This window comes from Neophocaena asiaeorientalis, unplaced genomic scaffold, assembly GCF_003031525.2.
Source record: "Neophocaena asiaeorientalis asiaeorientalis breed wild unplaced genomic scaffold, Neophocaena_asiaeorientalis_V1.1 scaffold378, whole genome shotgun sequence".
Taxonomy (NCBI): domain Eukaryota; kingdom Metazoa; phylum Chordata; class Mammalia; order Artiodactyla; family Phocoenidae; genus Neophocaena; species Neophocaena asiaeorientalis.
The window spans coordinates 100,619-120,495 of record NW_020185316.1 but is presented as its reverse complement, the minus strand read 5'-3'; the positions used below and the strand labels follow the sequence as shown (position 1 = coordinate 120,495).

At 37.0% G+C, this 19,877-nt stretch overlaps 1 protein-coding gene across 1 annotated transcript in view; it reads left to right on the top strand.

Annotated features, from left to right (window-relative positions):
* LOC112392102 (glypican-5) overlaps nucleotides 1–19,877 on the top strand; it is a gene marked incomplete at its 3' end in the record, with an annotated part of 291,946 nt that overhangs the window by 259,542 nt on the left and 12,527 nt on the right. The window contains exon 4 of the mRNA XM_024733626.1: nucleotides 9,397–9,530. Within this exon, the coding sequence (XP_024589394.1) occupies nucleotides 9,397–9,530 (134 nt within the window). The remainder of the gene's footprint in view (nucleotides 1–9,396; nucleotides 9,531–19,877) is intronic.

Here is a 19,877-nt window from a genome sequence, read left to right as displayed (position 1 = left end):
TTTGGGGAGTATATTATCTGAATTATCTTTCTCCTGCTTCGGAAAGATTTTCTTTCTGACCGTCTTTACATTCTATATACGTTTTGTAATTTCATCCATTTTCATGGCTTTAACTATTGGCTCTATGCAGGTAATTCTAATCGTTAACTTGCTCTTTATTTCTAATCCACCATTTAGAACCATCTTTTCGAATGACCTCCAAATCCAAGTTCTAAATTAGAATTCACCTCCTGCTCTGGGGAGCAGATGAGCCCAAACAGTAAACTTATTCTATGGTCTAACTTCCACATATTGGTTATTGGATCTTTATTCACCCTGCTTGCCAGATTCAAAACTGCTAACAGCTTTATTTCTTCTTTTTTTAATCTCTTATAGTGAATCAACCAGTAGCCAAATCCCATTCATTCTACTTATAAAAGAGCTTTCCCTTTCTCTTCTCAGATTTCGAGAGTTCTTATTAGGTTTATTCTAGGATTTTCTTGTTTTACCTATGGGACATGTCTCCTTGTCGGCCAGATCTTTCTAAAATGAGGCTCTGATAATGCTGTTCCTTTGCTTGAACCTTGTAATTAAGCCCCCTCCCAAACCCTTATGAACTTGCCCAACCTACTTTTCGAAGTTTGTTCTCATGGGAATAAAGCTAAAATCATGGATTTCATCTGCGTCTGGAAAAGTTAGCCTCATTATGATTTGTGGTAACAGATTTTACCCCTAACACCAGCCAGTTGTTTGGCAAACCATTTCCGAGAGTAATAGGGAACTGGGCAAGAGAAAATTAATGAACTCACATTTGTTGTTAAAACTAGAAAAATTGCCAATAGTATGTTCCCTCCAAATAGTTTAAAAGTAGCTTTTAATATAATGGAGCACAGCACATTTGACCCAAAACCATTCTGTTTCTTATTTTTGTCTGTTATTTCTTTTTATTGTTGTTGTTTTCCACCATGCTTGCAGAGTCATATCTTATGTAATTTCTTTTAACCAGCTCTTATTTTAACACCAAGCATCCTAGATATGGCCTGGTTCGGTCACCTGTTGCATACACAGTGATGTAGAGTCCACCTTTGCCTCATCCTCTGAAACAGATTGCTTAATAAACACTCACACCATCTCCACATTCACTGCTTTTCAAGTTATAGTATTTTAAACATTTTTGCTTTTCAATTTCATTATTATTAATAAACATTTTAAAAGATCTTTGCAAACCAAATGGAAGCTCTGCTGATGGATGTCAAATGAAAATGAACAGTTTTAAGTTGTTTCTTACAAAGCTTTTAGGGGTTATTAGCTAAAAGCTTTGAATATTTAAATAAGACTGAGTGAACAGACAGAGGGATGCTGTAAACAGAAGTTTACACTTTGTATGTAGTGCCATGATTACAGTGAGAATGGAGAAAGTCAGCTAAGTGAAAAAGAGTTGTTGAAACAAATACTTGAGCAGAGTGGGAGAAGCGATATGGGTTAGGAGCAACTAAGAGAGTTATTTCAAGGTGAGATGGGAATTTGAAAATCACTGAGAAGCCAGACATGGAACTTAAAGCAGACACAGATAAGCATTAGGGAGGAAAACTATTTTTTTCCAAGACACTTCAGACTGATTGCAGGGGAGAATGGTAGAGACCAGGGTTGGGGGAGAATAAGGAGGAAATTGCAGTATAAGTCAAAGATGAAAAATTGTCAGAGTAAGTGGGAGGGATTTTTTCAATAGCAAGAAGGTGCTAGTATTGAAATGGTCCACCCTAATCGGCTCACTCAGGGAAGCTAAGGTGACAGGCTAATGTGCTGGTAACAGATGGTTTTCCATTCCCTTTCAATAAAGCATGAAGTAGAGCTCCCTGATAGCAAGTCAACACATATAAGGGCTCTGAAATTTATTTGTACGTATTGGAATCTGCTCTATATGCTTGTACCTTTGGATACAATTAAAGATGACTTATAAGTCTATGGCTTGTACATTTTCTTTTATCCTTGTAAAAAAATTGCAAAGATGATAATGGGAATAAAAATAATGTGAGGCTGGTACTTTCAGCTATCTTTCCGCCTTCCTAGGAAATAATGTGCAATAGCAGATATGGTCTTAGGTCCAAGATGGGATCGACAGGGTGAGATAAGATTTTCCTTATCTGGCAACTGCAAACTGGTTTTATTTTCTCAAGTTTAAAGGATGAGAAAACTGAGATTTGTAGAAGTTCTGTAACTTGTCTACAGCTCTATGGCTCATAACATGGGATCATAATTGCCATTCCTTTCTCTTTTACTCTTCTCCTTTGTTTCAAAATCTCCTGTAGTGTCGCCAGTGTTACTCTTGACATTCCCACCATCAACGTATACCATCTTCCCTTGGTTCTTGCTACTAGGAGTTGTTAACAGTGAAGATACTTTCCACCTTTGTAATGAATATTTTAGCACCTTGTTAATATATTTACACTCCACTATCACTGTTTTTCCGCTTCAGTGATTGGAAATTCACTCTGAGCTTTTTAATACCTTGACCTTACACATCCCTAACTTCTCACTTTCAGAAATTTGCTGAGTTCTGTTGATTTTTTTTCAAAACAAACCTTACTTTTTTAGAGCAGTTTTAGGTTTACATCAAAATCGAGGGGACGGTACCAAGATTTCCCACATTGCCCCTGCCCCAGCATGTGCAGAGCCTCTCCCGTTATCAGTATCCTCCACCACAGTGATGATACATTGGCTACAATTGATGAACCGGCACTGACACATCATTATCGCCCCAAATCCACAGTTTAGAGTTCATTCTTGGTGTTGTACAGTTTACGGGTTTGGACAAATATATAGTGACATGTATCTACCATTAGAGTATCATACAGAGTAGTTTTCATTGCCCTAAAAATCTCTCTGTGTTTCTCCATTCATCCCCCCACCCATACCCACCCCTGGTAACCATTGAATTTTTACTGACTCCATAGTTTTGCCTTTTCCAGAATGTCATATAGTTGGAATCATACAGTATGAAGCCTTTTCAGGGTGACTTCTTTCACTTAGTAATGGGCACTTAAGTTTTCTTTATGTCTATTCACAGTTTGATAGTTTGTTTCCTTTTAGCACTGGATAATGTTCTGTTGTCTTGATGGACCACAGTTTATTTATCCATTTACCTACTGAAGGGCAGCTTGGTTGCTTCCAAGTTTTGGCAATCATAAATAAAGCTGCTATAAACATCTGTGTGCAGGTTTTTGTGTGGACATACATTTTTAACTCCTTTAGGTAAATACCAAGGAGTGTGATTGCTGGATCATATGATAAAAGTGTTTTTGGTTTTGTTTTTTTTTTTTGATTTTGTAAGAAGCTGCCAAATTGTCTTCCAAAGGGGCTATACTCTTTTGCATTCCCAACAGCAATGAATAAGAGTTTCTGTTTATCCACATCCTCGTCAGCACTTTGTGTTGTCAGTGTTCTGGATTTAGCCCTGCTGATTCTTCTTCTCTTCTCTCTGTACATGATTCATGAATCCTTCTCTTCATGGACACTGTCACTACTGTACTTCAGAATAAAATTCTCTTTCCTGAGAAATTCAGGAACTTACCTCCCTTTAATGGGTCTCTCTCTCTAGTCCAACTTCTACAGGGCTGTCAGATCCATTGCTAAATATCAGCTCTGGAATTTTGCTTTTCCATTCAACAGCCATCAGAGGTTTTGTCTAATAAATAAAACTTCTTAGCTTATCATTTTAAACCCTCCAAGATCTGACTCCAGCCTACTCTTCAAACATAATTTCCTTTTACTACTACCCTTCATGTTCCCTTCTTTCCAGGCGAACCAAATTTTTATCCATTTTTGATGTCAGCCTGATTTTTCTTGCACTCATATCTCTCAAGATTTTCCCTCTGCCTTCCACCATTATTCTTTGTTCAGAAAACATTATATATCCAATCAGTCTCCAAGCTACTATCTCTCCCTCCTGTCTACCTCTATATTGTCTGCTTCTTTCACCACTTCTTCTGCTGACTTTGGGCCCCAGCATTTCTCTAGTGTTCTACTGGAGGACCTTTCATCTCCCTCCCTGGAAACTGCTGTTATGAAGATTTTTCTCTCGTGGAAATCGTTAAGAAACCATTTTCCACCGCGGAAGCTTTTGCCTGCTTTCCATTTGCTTAGGCAAGTTCTTTAGCTTGATATCCAAGACATATTAAGGCATTTTTAAAGAATTGAGATATAATTGATCTATGACATTATATTAGTTTCAGGTGTACAACATAATGATTAGATGTTTGTATATATTGTGAAATGATTACCACAATGTCTGGTTAACATCCATCACCATATATATCATGGCATTTTTTATGTCTTACCTTTTGCTATACTGCTTTCTTTCACTATGTACATTTTGTTCTATGAAACATGTTAAGTTGTTTACACCTCTTTGCCTTTCTACTCTCTCCTGGAAATTTCCTGCTTTGTCTACCTGACGAACCCCTAGTTTATCTTTTAATCTGCCATTTAGACATTACATACTGAAGCTCTTCCCTAAGCACCCCAAACAGAGTTAATCTGTTCATTTTCTACATGTTACAGTGTTACGTCTTTTTCTATTTTTATTGAAGTAGAGTTGACTTATTATATTAGTTTCAGGTGTACAATATAATTATTCAATATTTTTATAGATTATACACCATGAAAAGTTATTATAATATTATCGACCATATTCCCTGTGCTCTACATTACAACCCTGTGACCTATATTTTATAACTGATAGTTTGTACCTCTGAATCCCCTCCATCTAATCTGCCCATTCCCCCCCACCACCTGCCTCCCCTTTGGCAGCCACTAGCTTGTTCTCTATATCTGAGTCTGTTCCTATTTAGTTATATTTGTTTTTTCTTATATTTCACATATAAGTGAAAACACAGTATTTGTCTTTCTCTGTCTGACTTATTTCACTTAGCATAATACCCTCCAGGTCCATCCATGTTGTTGCAAGTGGCAAGATTTCATGCTTTTTTAATGGCTGTATAATATTCCATTGTATGTACAGTTGATCCTTGAACAATGTGGGCTTGAACAGGTACACTTATATGTGGATTTTTTTCTTTGATAAATATGTACTACAGTACCACACTGTCTGCAGTTGGTTGAATTCATGGATGTGGATCTGTGGATACACAGAGTGGACTATAAAGTTATATGTGGATTTTTGACTGTATGGGGTTGGTGCCCCTAACTCCCACATTGTTCAAGGGTCAATTCTATTTACCATATCTTATTTAGCCATTCATCAGTTGATGGACACTTATTTAGGTTGCTTCCATAGCTTAGCAATTGTAAATATTTGTGTATTTAATAATCTTGATTCTTCTAATCCATGAACACACAATATCTTTCCATTTATTTGTGTTGTCTTCAATTTCTTTCATCAGTGTCTTATAGTTTTCAGAGTACAGGTGGTTCACCTTTTTGGTTAAATTTTTTCCTGGGTATTTTATTCTTTTTAATGCCATTGTAAGTGGAATTTTTTTTTACTGATTTCTCTTTATGATAGTTCATTATAAGTGTATAGGAATACAACAAATTTCTGTATATTTATTTTATATCCTGTGGCTTTACTGAATTCATTTATTAGTTCTGGTAGTTTTCTGGTGGAGTCTTTAGGGTTTGCTATATATATTATCATGTCATCTGCAAATAGTGATAGTTTTACTTCTTCTCTTGCAATTTGAATGCCTTTTATTTCTTTTTGTTGTCTGGTTGCTGTCACTAGGACTTCCAATATTTTGTTAAATAAAAGTGAGAAGAGTGAGAATCCTGGTCTTGTTGCTGATCTTAGAGGAAAAGATTTTAGCTTTTCACTGTTGAGTATGATGTTAGCTGTGTGTTTCTCATAAATGGCCTTTGTTATTTTGAAGCTTGTTCCCTGTATACCAACTTTGTTGACTGTTTTTATAATGAATGGATGTTGAATTTTGTCAAATGCTTTTTCTGTATCTGTTGAGATGATCATGTGATTTTTTATCCTTCCTTTTGTTAATATGGTGTATCACATTAATTGATTTGTGGATATTGAACCATCCTTGCATCCTGCAATAAATCCCACTTGATCATGATCTATGATCCTTTTATATTGTTGAATTCAGTTTGTTAATATTTTTTGAGGATTTTTGCCCCCATGTTTATCAGGGATATTAGCCTGTAATTTTCTTTTTTTGTAATATCTCTGGCCGGTCTTGGTATCAGGGTAATGCTGACCTTGTAGAATGAGTTTGGATGTATTCCTTCCTCTTTAGTTTTTCAGAATAATTTGAGAAGAATAGGTATTAACTCTTCTTTAAATGCTTAGTAGAATTCCCCTATGAAGCTATCTGGTTCTGGACTTTTGTTTGCTGGAAGTTTTTTGATTGCTGATTTAATTTAATTACTATTATTGGGTCTGTACAGATTTTCTGTTTCTTCCAGATTCAGTCTTGGAAGACTGTATGTATCTAGGAATTTATCCATTTCTTCTACATTGTCCAAATTTTGGCTTATAATTGTTTGTAGTATTCTCTTATGATTGTATGTATTCCTGGGATGTCATTTGTAACTTCTTCATTTCTAATTTTATTTATTTGGGCGCTCTCTCCTTTTTTTTTTTTTTATGAGTCCAGCTAAGGGTTTATCAAGTTCATTTATATTTTCAAAAAAACAGCTCTTAGCTTCATTGATCTTTTCTTCCTCTTTTTATTTGTTCTCTATTTCATTTATTTCTACTCTGATCTTTACTATTTCCTTCCTTCTACTATCTTTGGTCTTTGTTTGTTCTTCTTTTACTAGTGCTTTTAGGTGTCAAGTTAGATTGCTCCTTTGACATTTTTCTTGTTTCCTGAGATAGGCTTGTATCACTATAAATCCCTCTTAGGACTGCTTTTGCCACATCCCATGGATTTTGGAAAGTTGTGTCTTTATTTTAATTAGTATCAAGGTATTTTTTGATTTCTTCATTGACACATTGGTTTTATAGTAGCATGTTGTTTACTCTCCATGTGTTGGTGTTTTTTCCAGTTTTCTCCCTGTAACTGATATCTAGTTTCATATCTTTGTGGTCAGAAAAGATGCTTGATATGATTTCAGTCTTCTTCAATTAATTGAGACTTGTTTTGTGGCCTAGTATGTGATCTGTCCTGGGGAATGTTCCATATGCACTCGAAAAGAATATGTATTCTGCTGTTTTGGGATGGAATGTCCTGTAGATATCTGTTAAGTCCATCGAGTCTAATGTGTCATTTAAGGGCAATGTTTCTGTACTGATTTTCTGTCCAGATTATATGTCCATTGCTGCAGGTAGGGTATTAAAGTCCCCTACTTTTGTATCACTGTCATTTTCTCCCTTTATGTTTGTTAATACTTTCTTTATGTATATAGGTATGCCTATGTTAGGTTCATACATATTTAAGAATTCTTCTTGGATTGACTCTTTCATCATTATGTAATGTCCTATTTTGTCTTTTGCTCTAGACTTTGTTTTCAAGTCTGTTTTGTCTAATATGGGTATTGCTACCAAAGCTTTCTTTTTGTTTCCGTTTGCGTGGAATACCTTTTTCCATCCTCTCAATTTCAGTCCGTGTGTGTCTTCAGCATTGAAGTGAATATCTTGTAAGTAGTATATGGATGGGTCTTGTTATTTTTATTCATTTAACCACCTTATGTCTTTTGATTAGGGCATTTAGTCCATTTATATTTAAAGTGATTATTATAGGTATGTACTTATTGCCATTTTGTTCATTCTTTTCTGGAGGTATTTGTAGTTCTTCTCTGTTCTTTTCTTCTTTTAGTCTCTGCCCTTGTGGTTTGATGATTTTCTTCAGTATTACTTTTAGGTTCCTTTGTTTTTTTGTGTATCTATTGTAGGTTTTTGGTTTTTGGTTACCATGAGGTTCATATATATAAATATATATATTTTATATATATAAGATTTGTTTTACATTTTCAAATTCTTTGTTAAAATTCTCACTGTGTTCCTATACACTTCTCCTGAGTTCAGTGAGCTTTTTTAGGACTGGTACTTCGGACATTCTATCAAGTGAATTACTTATCTCCATTTCATTAAAGTTTGCTTTCTGTTGTTTGTCTCTATAAATTAGATGAAGCAATTACCTCTCCTGCTCTTGAAGGTATGTCCTTGTCTGGGAGTATCCCTATGCTGACTGTGTGTGCCCAGTGGCTTTGGCAGGAGGACTGGAGCCGAAGTGAGCATGGGCCAGGGCCTTTCCCAGCGTTCTCTGGGGCTGTCACATTGGCAGGGTGGGCTGGAGCCTGGTGTGGGCCAGGCCTTTTCTTAAGGTGCATGTGCGTTTTGATGTTTGGGGGGATTGTTTCTTCTTTCCTTCTAAATTGTCAGCTCTTTTGGGGTAAATTCAGTTTCTAATCTTTTATGTCCTATAGCATCTTGCAAATACTGGAACAAAATAATTATGGTTTAAATAAATGAGTTGATGCATAATTCCTGTAATGCTCATTCATGGAAAATTTTAAAAACTTTAGAACTTTAAGGCAACTTTGGAATAATTTTTTCTAAGTTCTTCATTTTACATATAAGAGAATCAAGTTTTAAAAAGTTCTGCCACTGTTTTCAAGATCTCAGCAATTAAGAAGGAAAAATTAGGACAGGAACCAAAGTCTCCTGATTCTCAGGCAATGCTTTTATGTATTTTTAATTATATGACTATGCCTTTTTAAATGTATAGGTTATCTTGTGAATCTTTTTTGATACTTTACATGGTAATGTGTCCAATTAATTCCTTAATTTTCAATGATAATTATATATGAAGATCTTTACTAGATAAGTAGTATTAAAAAATAAAATTTTCAATTCTATAAATAATTTTTAAAAAAGAGACCATAAATAACACCCTTGAAATCAAACCAGATTGAGGAAAAAGATATACACCTATTACAAAATGAGATCTTATATAAAAATATTTATTGCCATTTCTAAGAAAGCATTTTAAGAAGAAAACTACCCTTAGAGCTCATATAGAAATGGACCACATATTCAATAGCAAATTGTTTTATTAAAGAAAATTAGTACAAGTAAGTAATTAGTCATACATATGGTTATAAACCATAAATAATATCTACTTTGATTAGTTTTATTTATACAAGCAGGCTAGTTTATTAATGTAGTTCTCTGATTTTGCATATATGTTTTTATTCGTGTATTTTGCACTTGCATACATGCAAACTGTATAAATGTGTATAGCATCAATTTATTATGGCTGCCGCTTTATACAGATAATTTTATTCCCTTTATTTTAAAAATTAACAAACATTGTATGTCTTAAAGGTTATTAGTGTGCTATAAATAAGAATATGTTATTGTTTTGGACTCTAGTGAACATTACATTCTCAGAAAGGCTGGAGCATGCTTTCTAACTGTCTTTAATATTTTCTATTTAAAAGGTAAATAAGATTTGTGGCCGTCCAATCAGAACACCCACACAAAGCCCCCGTTGTTCTTTTGATGGGAGCAAAGAGAAGCGTGGAATGAAGATCTTTATAAGAAATGGGGAAGAGACACTTGCCAACAGAAGAAAGTAAGACATTTGTTTTACAACCAGAAAGAGAAAAGAAAGTAAGCTATTAATTTTACAACAGAATAGAATGTATTCTATTCTGCAGGGGTTGAATTAAGAATTAAGTAGAACAAAATACACTATTGAAGAAACAAAAGATCAACATTAATTACCTTTAAAATTCAGTGCTTCCTCCTATTCTGTTAATTAGGAAGATAAGTTCAACTCAGGAGACCAAAAAACCTTTCTGTGATAAGGGAACATTTTTTATGACACAGTATGGCAGGCCTTACATACATATGATCATTGTGCACTTCAAATGTGGCTAGTGTTCAATGTTGTACAGCAATCTGTAACACTCGGTCATCTTGCCTAACTGAAACTGTGCCCCTTGAAGAGTAACTCCCCATTTCCCCTTCCCTGTAGTCAACAGTATTGCATTGTACACTTCAGAATTTATTAAGAGGGTAGATCTCATGGTAAGTGTTCTTACCACAATAAAATAAAATTTTTTTAAATGTAGCTAGTGTGACTGAGGATTGAATTTTTAACGTTACATAATTTTAATTAGTTTTAGTCAAAATTTTACATGTAGCTAATAGCTACTAGATTGGACAGAATGCAACACAGAGAGAGTATTCATGTAAATGATGTGATAAGTATTACTGAATGTTAAGTACCTGTTAAAAAATGTAAAGTGTCCATACCTTTTACCTGGAATGCTGGAAATTACAATCTTTCGTTTCAAAATGATAAGCATTAACTCACATTTCTACCACTGTGCCCGTGATTAATTATTAAATTAATTGTTAAAGCCTTCATTAGTGTCCGGTTGCTTGAGAATTGGTGATTAAACTAAAAACTTTTTAATACTGGAGGAAACTATTATTTATTTATTTTGGTATTCAGTTGACCAGTACAATGGCAAATACTAGATTCTCAGTAGGTATTTTTGAATTGACCTGAAATTCAGAATTCTGTGTTTATTAATTCAAATAATTATTTCTAAAAATACCTTATGGAGAATTCAGTATTTTACATACTTTACTCCCTATAATGTAAAATCTGTTTCCTTTTGAGATAGTGCTCTTAATTGCCCCATTCTCTCCTCAGCTGGGTTATTAGCACAGGGTAAAGAACTGAGCTATTACTGGCTATGTGCTACAGCTGAAAACAATTAGCACATTGTTTGCAAGTAAAATAGCTGTGTTTTTATGTTTTTTTCAATTTAAACATCTATAGTGATCAGTAGTTATTTCTTGCATTTGAGAAATCAGTATGCCTTGGCTATGGTGGTTCTTATAATAAAACCCAGCTAAGGAAGATATTATGTTCCTAAAGATCATGTCAGTTTCACCACCAAAACAGCCTAGTTGCTGGAAAAGCAAAACAAAACCCGGTACTTAACATGGTTTATTCCCTTGCAAAACTAAGACCATGCAGGTGAAATGTTACAGAATGGCTCAGCAGCAATGAGGGGCTTATCTGAGTGGAAAGTTTTATAAGTATCTATCCTGGCCATTGAATAGACCTCCATGTCACCAAGCTTGCAAACTCATTATTTCTATGCCCTTGACTGGTCAGCCGCCATTAACCATTTCCCATGAATCAGGGTAGGCTCATCACTGGCCAATCTCTTGCCACGTAAGGTGAACAACCAGAGGTCCTGCACTTGAGCCAGCTTAAGCATTTCACTTTTACACATTTTTTATTGCCATTCCTGAATGGAACTTAATTTCTGTGGCAGTATATTTCCTCTTGATGCCTATATATTGTGCAGACCTATCCATAAAGTAGACCTGAATTTTATCTATCCTTTCCTGTCGTAAAGTAGACTTTGTCATCCAAGCAGTGCAGAAGGCTGCAAGTAAGAGTTTATTTGGGCTATTAGGAATTGCAATTCAGGAGAGAGATTTGGGTGAAACTAAAAGGGTGTTGGAGCAGAGGAAAGAGTCAGGGGCTTATAAAGATAAAAGCTACAGTGTTGTTAAAGTTGTCTGGCAAGAATTATGATTGACTCTGATACAAGAAAGGAAATATTTATTCTTAAGGGCTATTTTAGGGTAAGGGTTCAATAAGTAGATAGGCTGTCACCAGTTATTTGTGGTAAGTATCCGATAAGTATCATTGGGCAGGTGTTCTGAGTGCCTGCATTAAGACAGTAAGTGGTCAAAGGTCAGATTCCATCCAGGTCCAGATGTACATAAGTCACACTTCCTCAGTGGACTCCCAGCTCCATTTTAGAAAGCTCTCTTAGCAATACTACTTTGATTTTCCTTTTATAACCTGAATTTTATTTATCCTTCATCAACTTATCTTTCCCCATGAGGTCATAAATTTTGATTTAAGTAGATGGGGCAGTGTAGCAGGAATAGGTGCTTAGTGAGTCTGGGCTAATTTCCATGCATCTTACTTGTCCTTTTCCCACCTGCTTGAGCCTGATTTCCAGTCGATCACGTCCACTTGATGTTATATTGCTTCTATACAAGCCCGATCTTACAGCCTGGCAGCTCAGATAGTACTTATTTCCTTACGAGCATCTCAGGTTGCAGAATCATTTGCTGGTTTATGGTCAAGTGTGCAGGTTCTGCCAGAGGCAAGTTGTAAACCAACCAGCTGACTGACCTACTGAATGACAGATGGACCAACCAACCAAACAAACAAAAATAGTGTTCAGTAAAAAAATAAATGACTTTACTCTAAAACCCTTGGTGTCTATACTGTGATTCTTCTTATGGGGCTTTCTGGAGTCTCCGCAGAGCATCTTTACTTGCCACCAGTACTTCAGTCACCATTGCATAGGTGAACTGGGTCATCTGGACTGAATGTCAGAGTACCTTGGTGCATGCTGCTTCATAAATGGGTTGTAGCAACACAGTACGTTGTAATATGTGTGCAATATGTTTACTTTAAGATGCAAAGGGATCCCAAAAGCTCTGTGCTTCTTCCTGTGCTTTAGGTCATCTTAAGTGGTGAAATTTGTCTTTTGCACGAGAAGAATATCCCAATCAGATTCAGACTACTAGACATTTAGAAACCCTGCTGAATTGTCAAGCACTCAAAACGTCAATATTTTTCCCCACCAGAATCATTCAGACTAAGTTATCTAGCATAATGCGATCAATATTTGATTATCAGCATGGTGTCCTGTAGGAGGTCTAGATGATCATGGCTCCTGTCTATCATGGAGTGGGAGAATTGCCTTGAGGTCTAACAGTGAAGGGGTTCTTGCCAGCTGAAAGTGAAACGTTTCTAATTGTCCTTACTAATTGGTAAAGAGAGAAAAGCATTTGTCAAGTCATTAGCTCCATAGCAGGTGGCAGGACATGTATTGATTTGCTCTAGCAGACACCACATACAAAGGAGTATGTAATTGGAGTCACCCTCTGACTCAGGTTATGATAATCCAACCATTATCTGTGTCCACCCCCTGTGCATAGACCAGCCAGACAAGTGAGGTCAATGGTGAAGTGTTAAGATCACCACCACTACAACTTTCATGTCTGATGATGACCCTAAACTCAGCAATTCCCAGGGATATTGTGATAGTGTGATTTATAGTAAGAAATATGTATTTGTTCTTTGACACCATTCGTGGCATAGACTCCTAAAATGCTTGGATTTCCCTAAGTGATGAGAGAAGAACGGTGTCTTTCATTATGTTAATGAGGTGACTTTTGGGTCCCACCTAAGGATGGGGCTGGCTGCCTGGAGAGCCAAACATGTGATTAAAAGGCTGGAACTTTCAGTCCCACCTCCTAATCTCCAGTGAGGGGCGAGGGGCCACAGGTTGACTCAATCGACAGTGGCCATGAGTTAATCAATCCCACCTGTGTAATGAAGCCTCCATAAAACCCCCGGTTTGTGGAGCGTCTGGGTTGCTGAGCCTGTGGAGGTGCAGGGTGATTGGCGTGCCTGGAGAGGGCATGGAAGCTGTGTGCTCCATCTTCCAGTGCCTTGCCCTGCGCAGCTCTTCCATCTGGCTGTTCCGGAGTTATATCCTTTTACAATAAACTGTTGACCTAGTAAGTAAAACATTTCTCTGGGTTCTGTGAGCCGCTCTAGCAAATTAGTCAAACTCGAGGGGGGAGTGGGTAGTGGGAACGTGTGATTTATAGCCAACTGGTCAGAAGTACAAGTAACAACCTGGACTTGAGACTGGCACCTGAAGTGTGTGTGTGTGTGTGTGTGTGTTGGAGGGGGTGGGACACAGTCTCGTAGGACTGAACCATTAACCTGTGGAATCTGATGCGCTCTCTGGGTGGAAAGTGTCAGAATTGAATTGGATTTTTAGATACGCTGCTGCTGTGGGAAATTTGCCTTTTGTTGGTATGGGGACCCTCACTCCTCTCCACATACTGGAATTGGTACCAGAACCAAAACAGCTGTGATATTCTCTTGTTTTACTATTTTTTGTACAAGAGGTAGTTTCAGGGATTTCAGTTTGGCCCCCATTCCGTGCGTTGAGGAACCATTGTGGGGATTGTGCAAGGGATGTGTATGTCTCTTCCAAAGACGTATTGAGAAGCGTGAAACAGACACACTTCTGTGGATTCATTGGGCCCAGTGTGAGACAGACTGAGCCTAAAATTTCATTTTCATTTTGTAACCGAAAGTGGGGTCCGCCTGCTCGCCACTCAAAAGTCAATAAAGAGGCATTTATTTTGGATGCCAGCAGCCCAGGGGGGAGGAGGGGGGAGGAAGGTGGGAGTGGAGGGTGGACTCTTGTCCAAAGGCCGACTCCCCACCACTGACAACCAGTGGGCAAGAGCTTTTGTAGATGGAGGGAGGGGGCTACATGCAGAAACAGCACAGTCAGCTCTGACAGTCATCTTGAAATTGGTCATGTGGTGGTCTGACCAGCGTCATCTTGATTGTTTTAAGTACCATTAATCTTCAGTTCCAGGGTCGGTTTGTTCCCATTTCTTTGAGGCCAGTTCTCGGAATGATGGCAGCTTATGTCATGGCTACAGCCTGGTCATCATGTAGTTCACCTCTTTCACCTGGTGAGGGTATCAATATCTACAAAACAGCTCACAGGATACCGCTCAGAATATGATCTATAGCCCATGAAAAGGAACTAAAGGTCCTTAATTATGCTTAATGACTAAACTATACTATTTAGTCTTGTTGGACTGTTTTCCTTTGTTTCTGCATTTTCTCACTTTTCTGATTAAACTTATTCTTTTTTTTTTTTTTTTTTTTTGTGGTAGGCGGGCCTCTCACTGTTGTGGCCTCTCCCGTTGCGGAGCACAGGCTCCAGACGCGCAGGCTCAGCGGCCATGGCTCACGGGCCCAGCCGCTCCGCGGCATGTAGGATCTTCCCGGACCGGGGCACGAACCCGTGTCCCCTGCATGGGCAGGCGGACTCTCAGCCACTCACCACCAGGGAAGCCCTAAACTTATTCTTTGCCCAAAGTTTTTTCACAGACAAAAGCCAGACTGAGGACATGGGGGGCAGGGATCGTAGGGTCCTGCTCCATTTCAGTTTGACCTCTATGAGCCTCATTTAGACAGAGTAGAATGGCATTTTGGGTCTTTAGGATTAAAGTTAACTGAGAGCTGGTGTCTATTGCTGGGAAGCAAAAGGGCCACAGGACCCTTAAGGAAAGATGGGAAGAAAGCTTTACGCTGCATAATTGTTGGGCTTGTTCAGGGATCTTTCTCAAGAGAACCCAGCCTTAGTATAGTGAAGGTACTCAGAAGCTGGGATTAGGAGCTAGGTGAGAGACTGAGAATTCTTTTTGTGGCAAATAAAGTGACATTTCTTTTTCTTGTACTTTATATTTTTGTTAATTCAGATCTTTTATTTTATGGGTGAGCTATTTTCTTATCACTCTAATCAATTTATTAACTAATATAGTTTAATAATAGTTATATAAGTTAACTAATACAAACTAATATAGTTTTGAAATTTTTATTTCCTAAAATTTTCTGTTTTCTCATTTCCTTTTTTTCTGTGAGCTCAGTTTCCTACTAGATTCCTTTTTAAATTTAACTTAACCATTTGTAAAAGTTTCTTTTTATGTTCTATATATTGTTTGTCAGTTTTAGACTTTGCAAACATTTTCTATCTATGATGATAGTTCAGTTAAATGTAAATGAGTTGATGTGTAACTTAAGATGATCTTTGTTAAACAGAAACTGAGTTTATAAAATGTTTTCTTGTTTAAAAATTTCTTGCCTGTGTCAATTCAAAAGGATAGTCTACTATTCTTTTTCATTCTAGCATTATAGTTTTGTTTCTCTCATTGTTAATATATGTAGAGACTATATCTTTATATATGTTATGAAGTAAAGTTCCAACTTAAATTTTCCAAATTCTGAGGCAGATTTCAAGGGTTACTCTAAAACAATCCGTGCTTTTTTTTTGCTTCATACTCATTCCAAGTTCCCTTAGATAGATACACTGGCCTGTTTATAAGCTCTCTCTGAAATTGCTCTGTTTACTGGGTTTTGGTTTTTTTTTTTCTTTTTTTCTCTTTTGCTCTTAAAGATTTTCTTAAATCTTGTTAGCCCCTTTACCTACTGTTTTTCAAAATTCTCTTAGATGTTTGTAGAATTATTTTTTCAAATATATTTTATAATCTCTTGAGTTTTGATTAGGGTTATATTGAATACAAAGATCGATTCAGACAAAGATATGTTTATAATGCTATATGTGGCTACTTTTTTGTACTCTGTTTCTAATGGTCAGTCTGTTCATGGGACTGGGTTTTCTCTGTGGACGATCACATGGTGCACTGGTACAGCTGTTCTGGCAAGAGGCTTGCTGTACCTGGTAAAACTCATATACTCTATGCACTACAGTCTACCTTTTAAGGATGTATCCAAGAGAAACTCTTGCTCATATCCAGTATAGTTGCTCTAGTTGTAAAATGCATCAGTGTCTCTGACACTGTCTTACCATGTAAATGAAAAATAAACACTGTTCTATTTACTAAAACTTTAAACTGTTTTTACATATAAATAAGTCATAGTCTTTAAAAATTATATTGTCATAATTGACTTTAGATTTATTTTCTTTATTGGTATAGCTTATAAAAACTTCTGTTTTAAATTATGGCACCTGATTTAAAACATACATATTTTCAGGTCTTTGTGGCAGAGTAAGAGTTAAGTTTATATAGTTTCCTTTATTCAAACAATTCTTTTGAGGTTTATATAACCATTGTTGACATAAATAATTTGATCTTTGGCAGGGGTAGCCAACAATATTTATTAAGAGGTGATTAATAGTTTTTGTTTTTTAATTGGAATGTCTAGTGCATGGTTCAAAAACCAAACTCTACTGAATTAAAAAAAAACAAAAGCAGAAAGATGAGTTTATTGCAAGGATTTCAACCTGCAAACTGGTAAACTCAAGGCTATGGGAGTAGTGAGTACTGATTTGCTCACAGACTAAGGGATTTTTATGGTATAAATATGGAAGTTATTTGGCTTTTTCAGGTAATTGTTTGGCTACTGGTCTTCTTTCTTATTTGGATCAGGGTAGCTGAGTTAGGAGAATAGGAAGTCCAGAGATGGCATGGACAGACTTGGTGTTTGGGGATTGGCTGGTGTCCTCCGCCAATTTCTGAGAAGAGCTGTAAATTCCTGTAAGGTTAGGTTAAGCTTCCTTTATGCACCTACGATGACCATCTTCATTTTGTCCTTGACATAAATGACTCAATTTTAGGTTGGTTCTACAGTGTTTTACAGTGATATATAATATACTGAAAGAGTAGTTGGGTTTAAGGCTACCATTTTGTTCTTTGTTATCCCTTTATACCATTTTTTTTATTCCTCCTTTCTTGCCTTCTTTTGAGTTTAGCTGGTATTTATTATTTTTTTATCTTCAAAGCTTTTTAGATTTGTGTTTCTTCAGTATTCTCAATGGCTATCATAGAGATTAAAATATGCACTTTAAATTTTTTACCATCTACTTTAAATTAAAAGTTTTACCACTTCATTGAACAATATAAGTACCTCAAAACAGTTTCAGTCTATTACTCTCTTCCTAGCTTTTGTGCTATTTTTGTCAACAAATCTTACTTCTACCAACATTTTAGCAACCCCCAAGACATTACTGTTATTGTTGTCTGTAAGTAGTCAATATTTACCTATAATTACCTATTTGTTCGTGTGCTTTTTAAAATTTATTTCTGTGTTCATCTAGAATCTTTGCTTTCGCCTTAGTACATCTTTCATTGCTTATTACTAGTGATGAGTTTTCTCAGCTATTGTTTGTCTGAACATATCTTCACTTTTGAAGACTATTTTCACTAGGCCTAGAATTTCAAGGTGTTGCCAGATACATTTTTTAAAACTGTAAATGTCCAAGTCATAATTAAGTTCATGGCATGACACTGTATTAAGGAGTATGAAGGGCTTAATGGAAACATTTAATGTGAAAGGTAACTAAGGTAGTTGATGTTGCTGGCACCCTGCTTGCATCCCTTTACCTGTCCATTTTGTCTGCTTCTTGGTTGCTGTGTCCTGGCTGCGGATAACGCACAGCTGCCTTATTATGTGGGGAATTGACCTCAACAGATAGGAGCCTTCTGTGTTTATTATCTATGGCTACCTAACAAATCATTCCAAAACTTAGTGGCTTAAAGCAGAAATAAGCATTTATTATGTAACTTTCTGTGGATCAGGAATTTGGGAGCTGCTTAGCTGTGGGGTTTTAGCTTGGGGTCTCTGGGAGATTGCTGTCAAGAAGTCCACTGGGGCCATAGTCATTTGAAGGCTTTAGTGGAGCTGGAGTATCATCTTCCAAGATAGGTCACTCACATGGCTGTTGGCAGGAGGCCTTGGTTTCTTGTCACAGTGACCTCTCCATAGGACTGCTTGAGTTTTCTCACCACATTGTGGCCGGTTTCCCTCAGTGTAAGCAATCTGAGAGAAAGCAAGGGAAAAGCTGTAGTTTCTTATAATGATCCAGCCTCCGAAGTCCCACACTGTCACTTTTGCAATATCCTAAAAGTTATATAAGTCAGTTCTATTCAGTGTGTAGGGGGACTACACAGAGGCAGGAAGGGAAAGATTACTGGGGCTCATCCTGGAGAGTGGCTATGACACCATCTCATGCACATGGGTGAGGGGGGTAAACTCCCACCTACCTCACCCTGTCGGTGGCAGCTTGCAGGCAATGACTGACACAGGAGCCTCAGGGCTCACCCCTTGCTCAAGGTGATAGGACCAAATATGTGGTGAAATTCACACTGCAGCACTCCTTGTGGAATCTGGCTGAAGATGAGACAACATCACTGCTTAACTTCTTCCTCCCCACTCTATCTGGCTTCCCTGACTACCTCTGTCTTACGAGCATCCCTCAGTGAGTCACCTGCGTCCACATTGCTGTGTCAGACACTGCTTCTAGGAAATCTGACCTAGAGATGTCTGAAGAATAAGTGTAAACTAAGGCAGAAGTATAGTCTCCTATCATAAATATAGATATTTCTCTATATATTCCTAAGTTCCTAACTTCTTTTTTGTTTTTTTTCCCCCACTTTTTCTGAATTCATAGGGAACCTTTCTGTTGAACGCATTGCCTTCTTCTCCTATTTGTAAAATTTGAAGAAGGAAATTTACATATTAAAGTCTGTTTCTGGATCTGAGGGTTGTGCTAAACTTGTTGACAGAGTCTGGAAAAAGGAGCTAAATTGTAGTTTATTATTATTTTAATCACATTTTGGAGATGTACTTATTCAGTCTACCCAATTTTTCCCATGTATATAGCATGATGGTAATGAGCTGATTGGAGACTTGGAGTGATTGATACATACCAGTTACAAAGGTCTCCGAAAGTTGAGAAAGGCAAGGAAAAGGCTTTAACCATCTAGCAAAGCATCACTATTTAGCCTTAGTTTGGGGCAGAAGCCAAGTCAACACAGCTGTAAAGGACACTGCCCTCATATAGCTGTCTAAACCAGCCCAGGCAGAGTGCTTTCCCTATGGCAGTTCCTGCTCTCTGCTTGATTGCTTGAAGTTAGCTGGTAAGAGTAAGCTATTAGCAAGCTTAAATCAGTGATAATTAGCTGTACATTATTATTTCAAAGCGGTGTGGCTGTGCCAGTTAAGTGGGTAATTAGGAAAACCCCAGGACAATAAATTAAGAGAGAGTCTCAACATCAGTGCCCCATCTGTTCTCCAGCTAGCATTCCAATTAGCCAAGCCTCTCATTTAAGAATATGCTGATTAAGGGGTGGGCTGTATGCCTGAGTGTGTATTGGGGTAATAAAGACTTAGGTTTCAGTAAAAGTAAAATGTTTTTAACGTCAGAGGTGATTTTGACATGAAGGTGGGGAAAAGAGAATTTTTAGAAATAATAGATTTTCAATGTTGGAAACGAAATATAATTTAACTTGTTTTATGAGTTTTTGT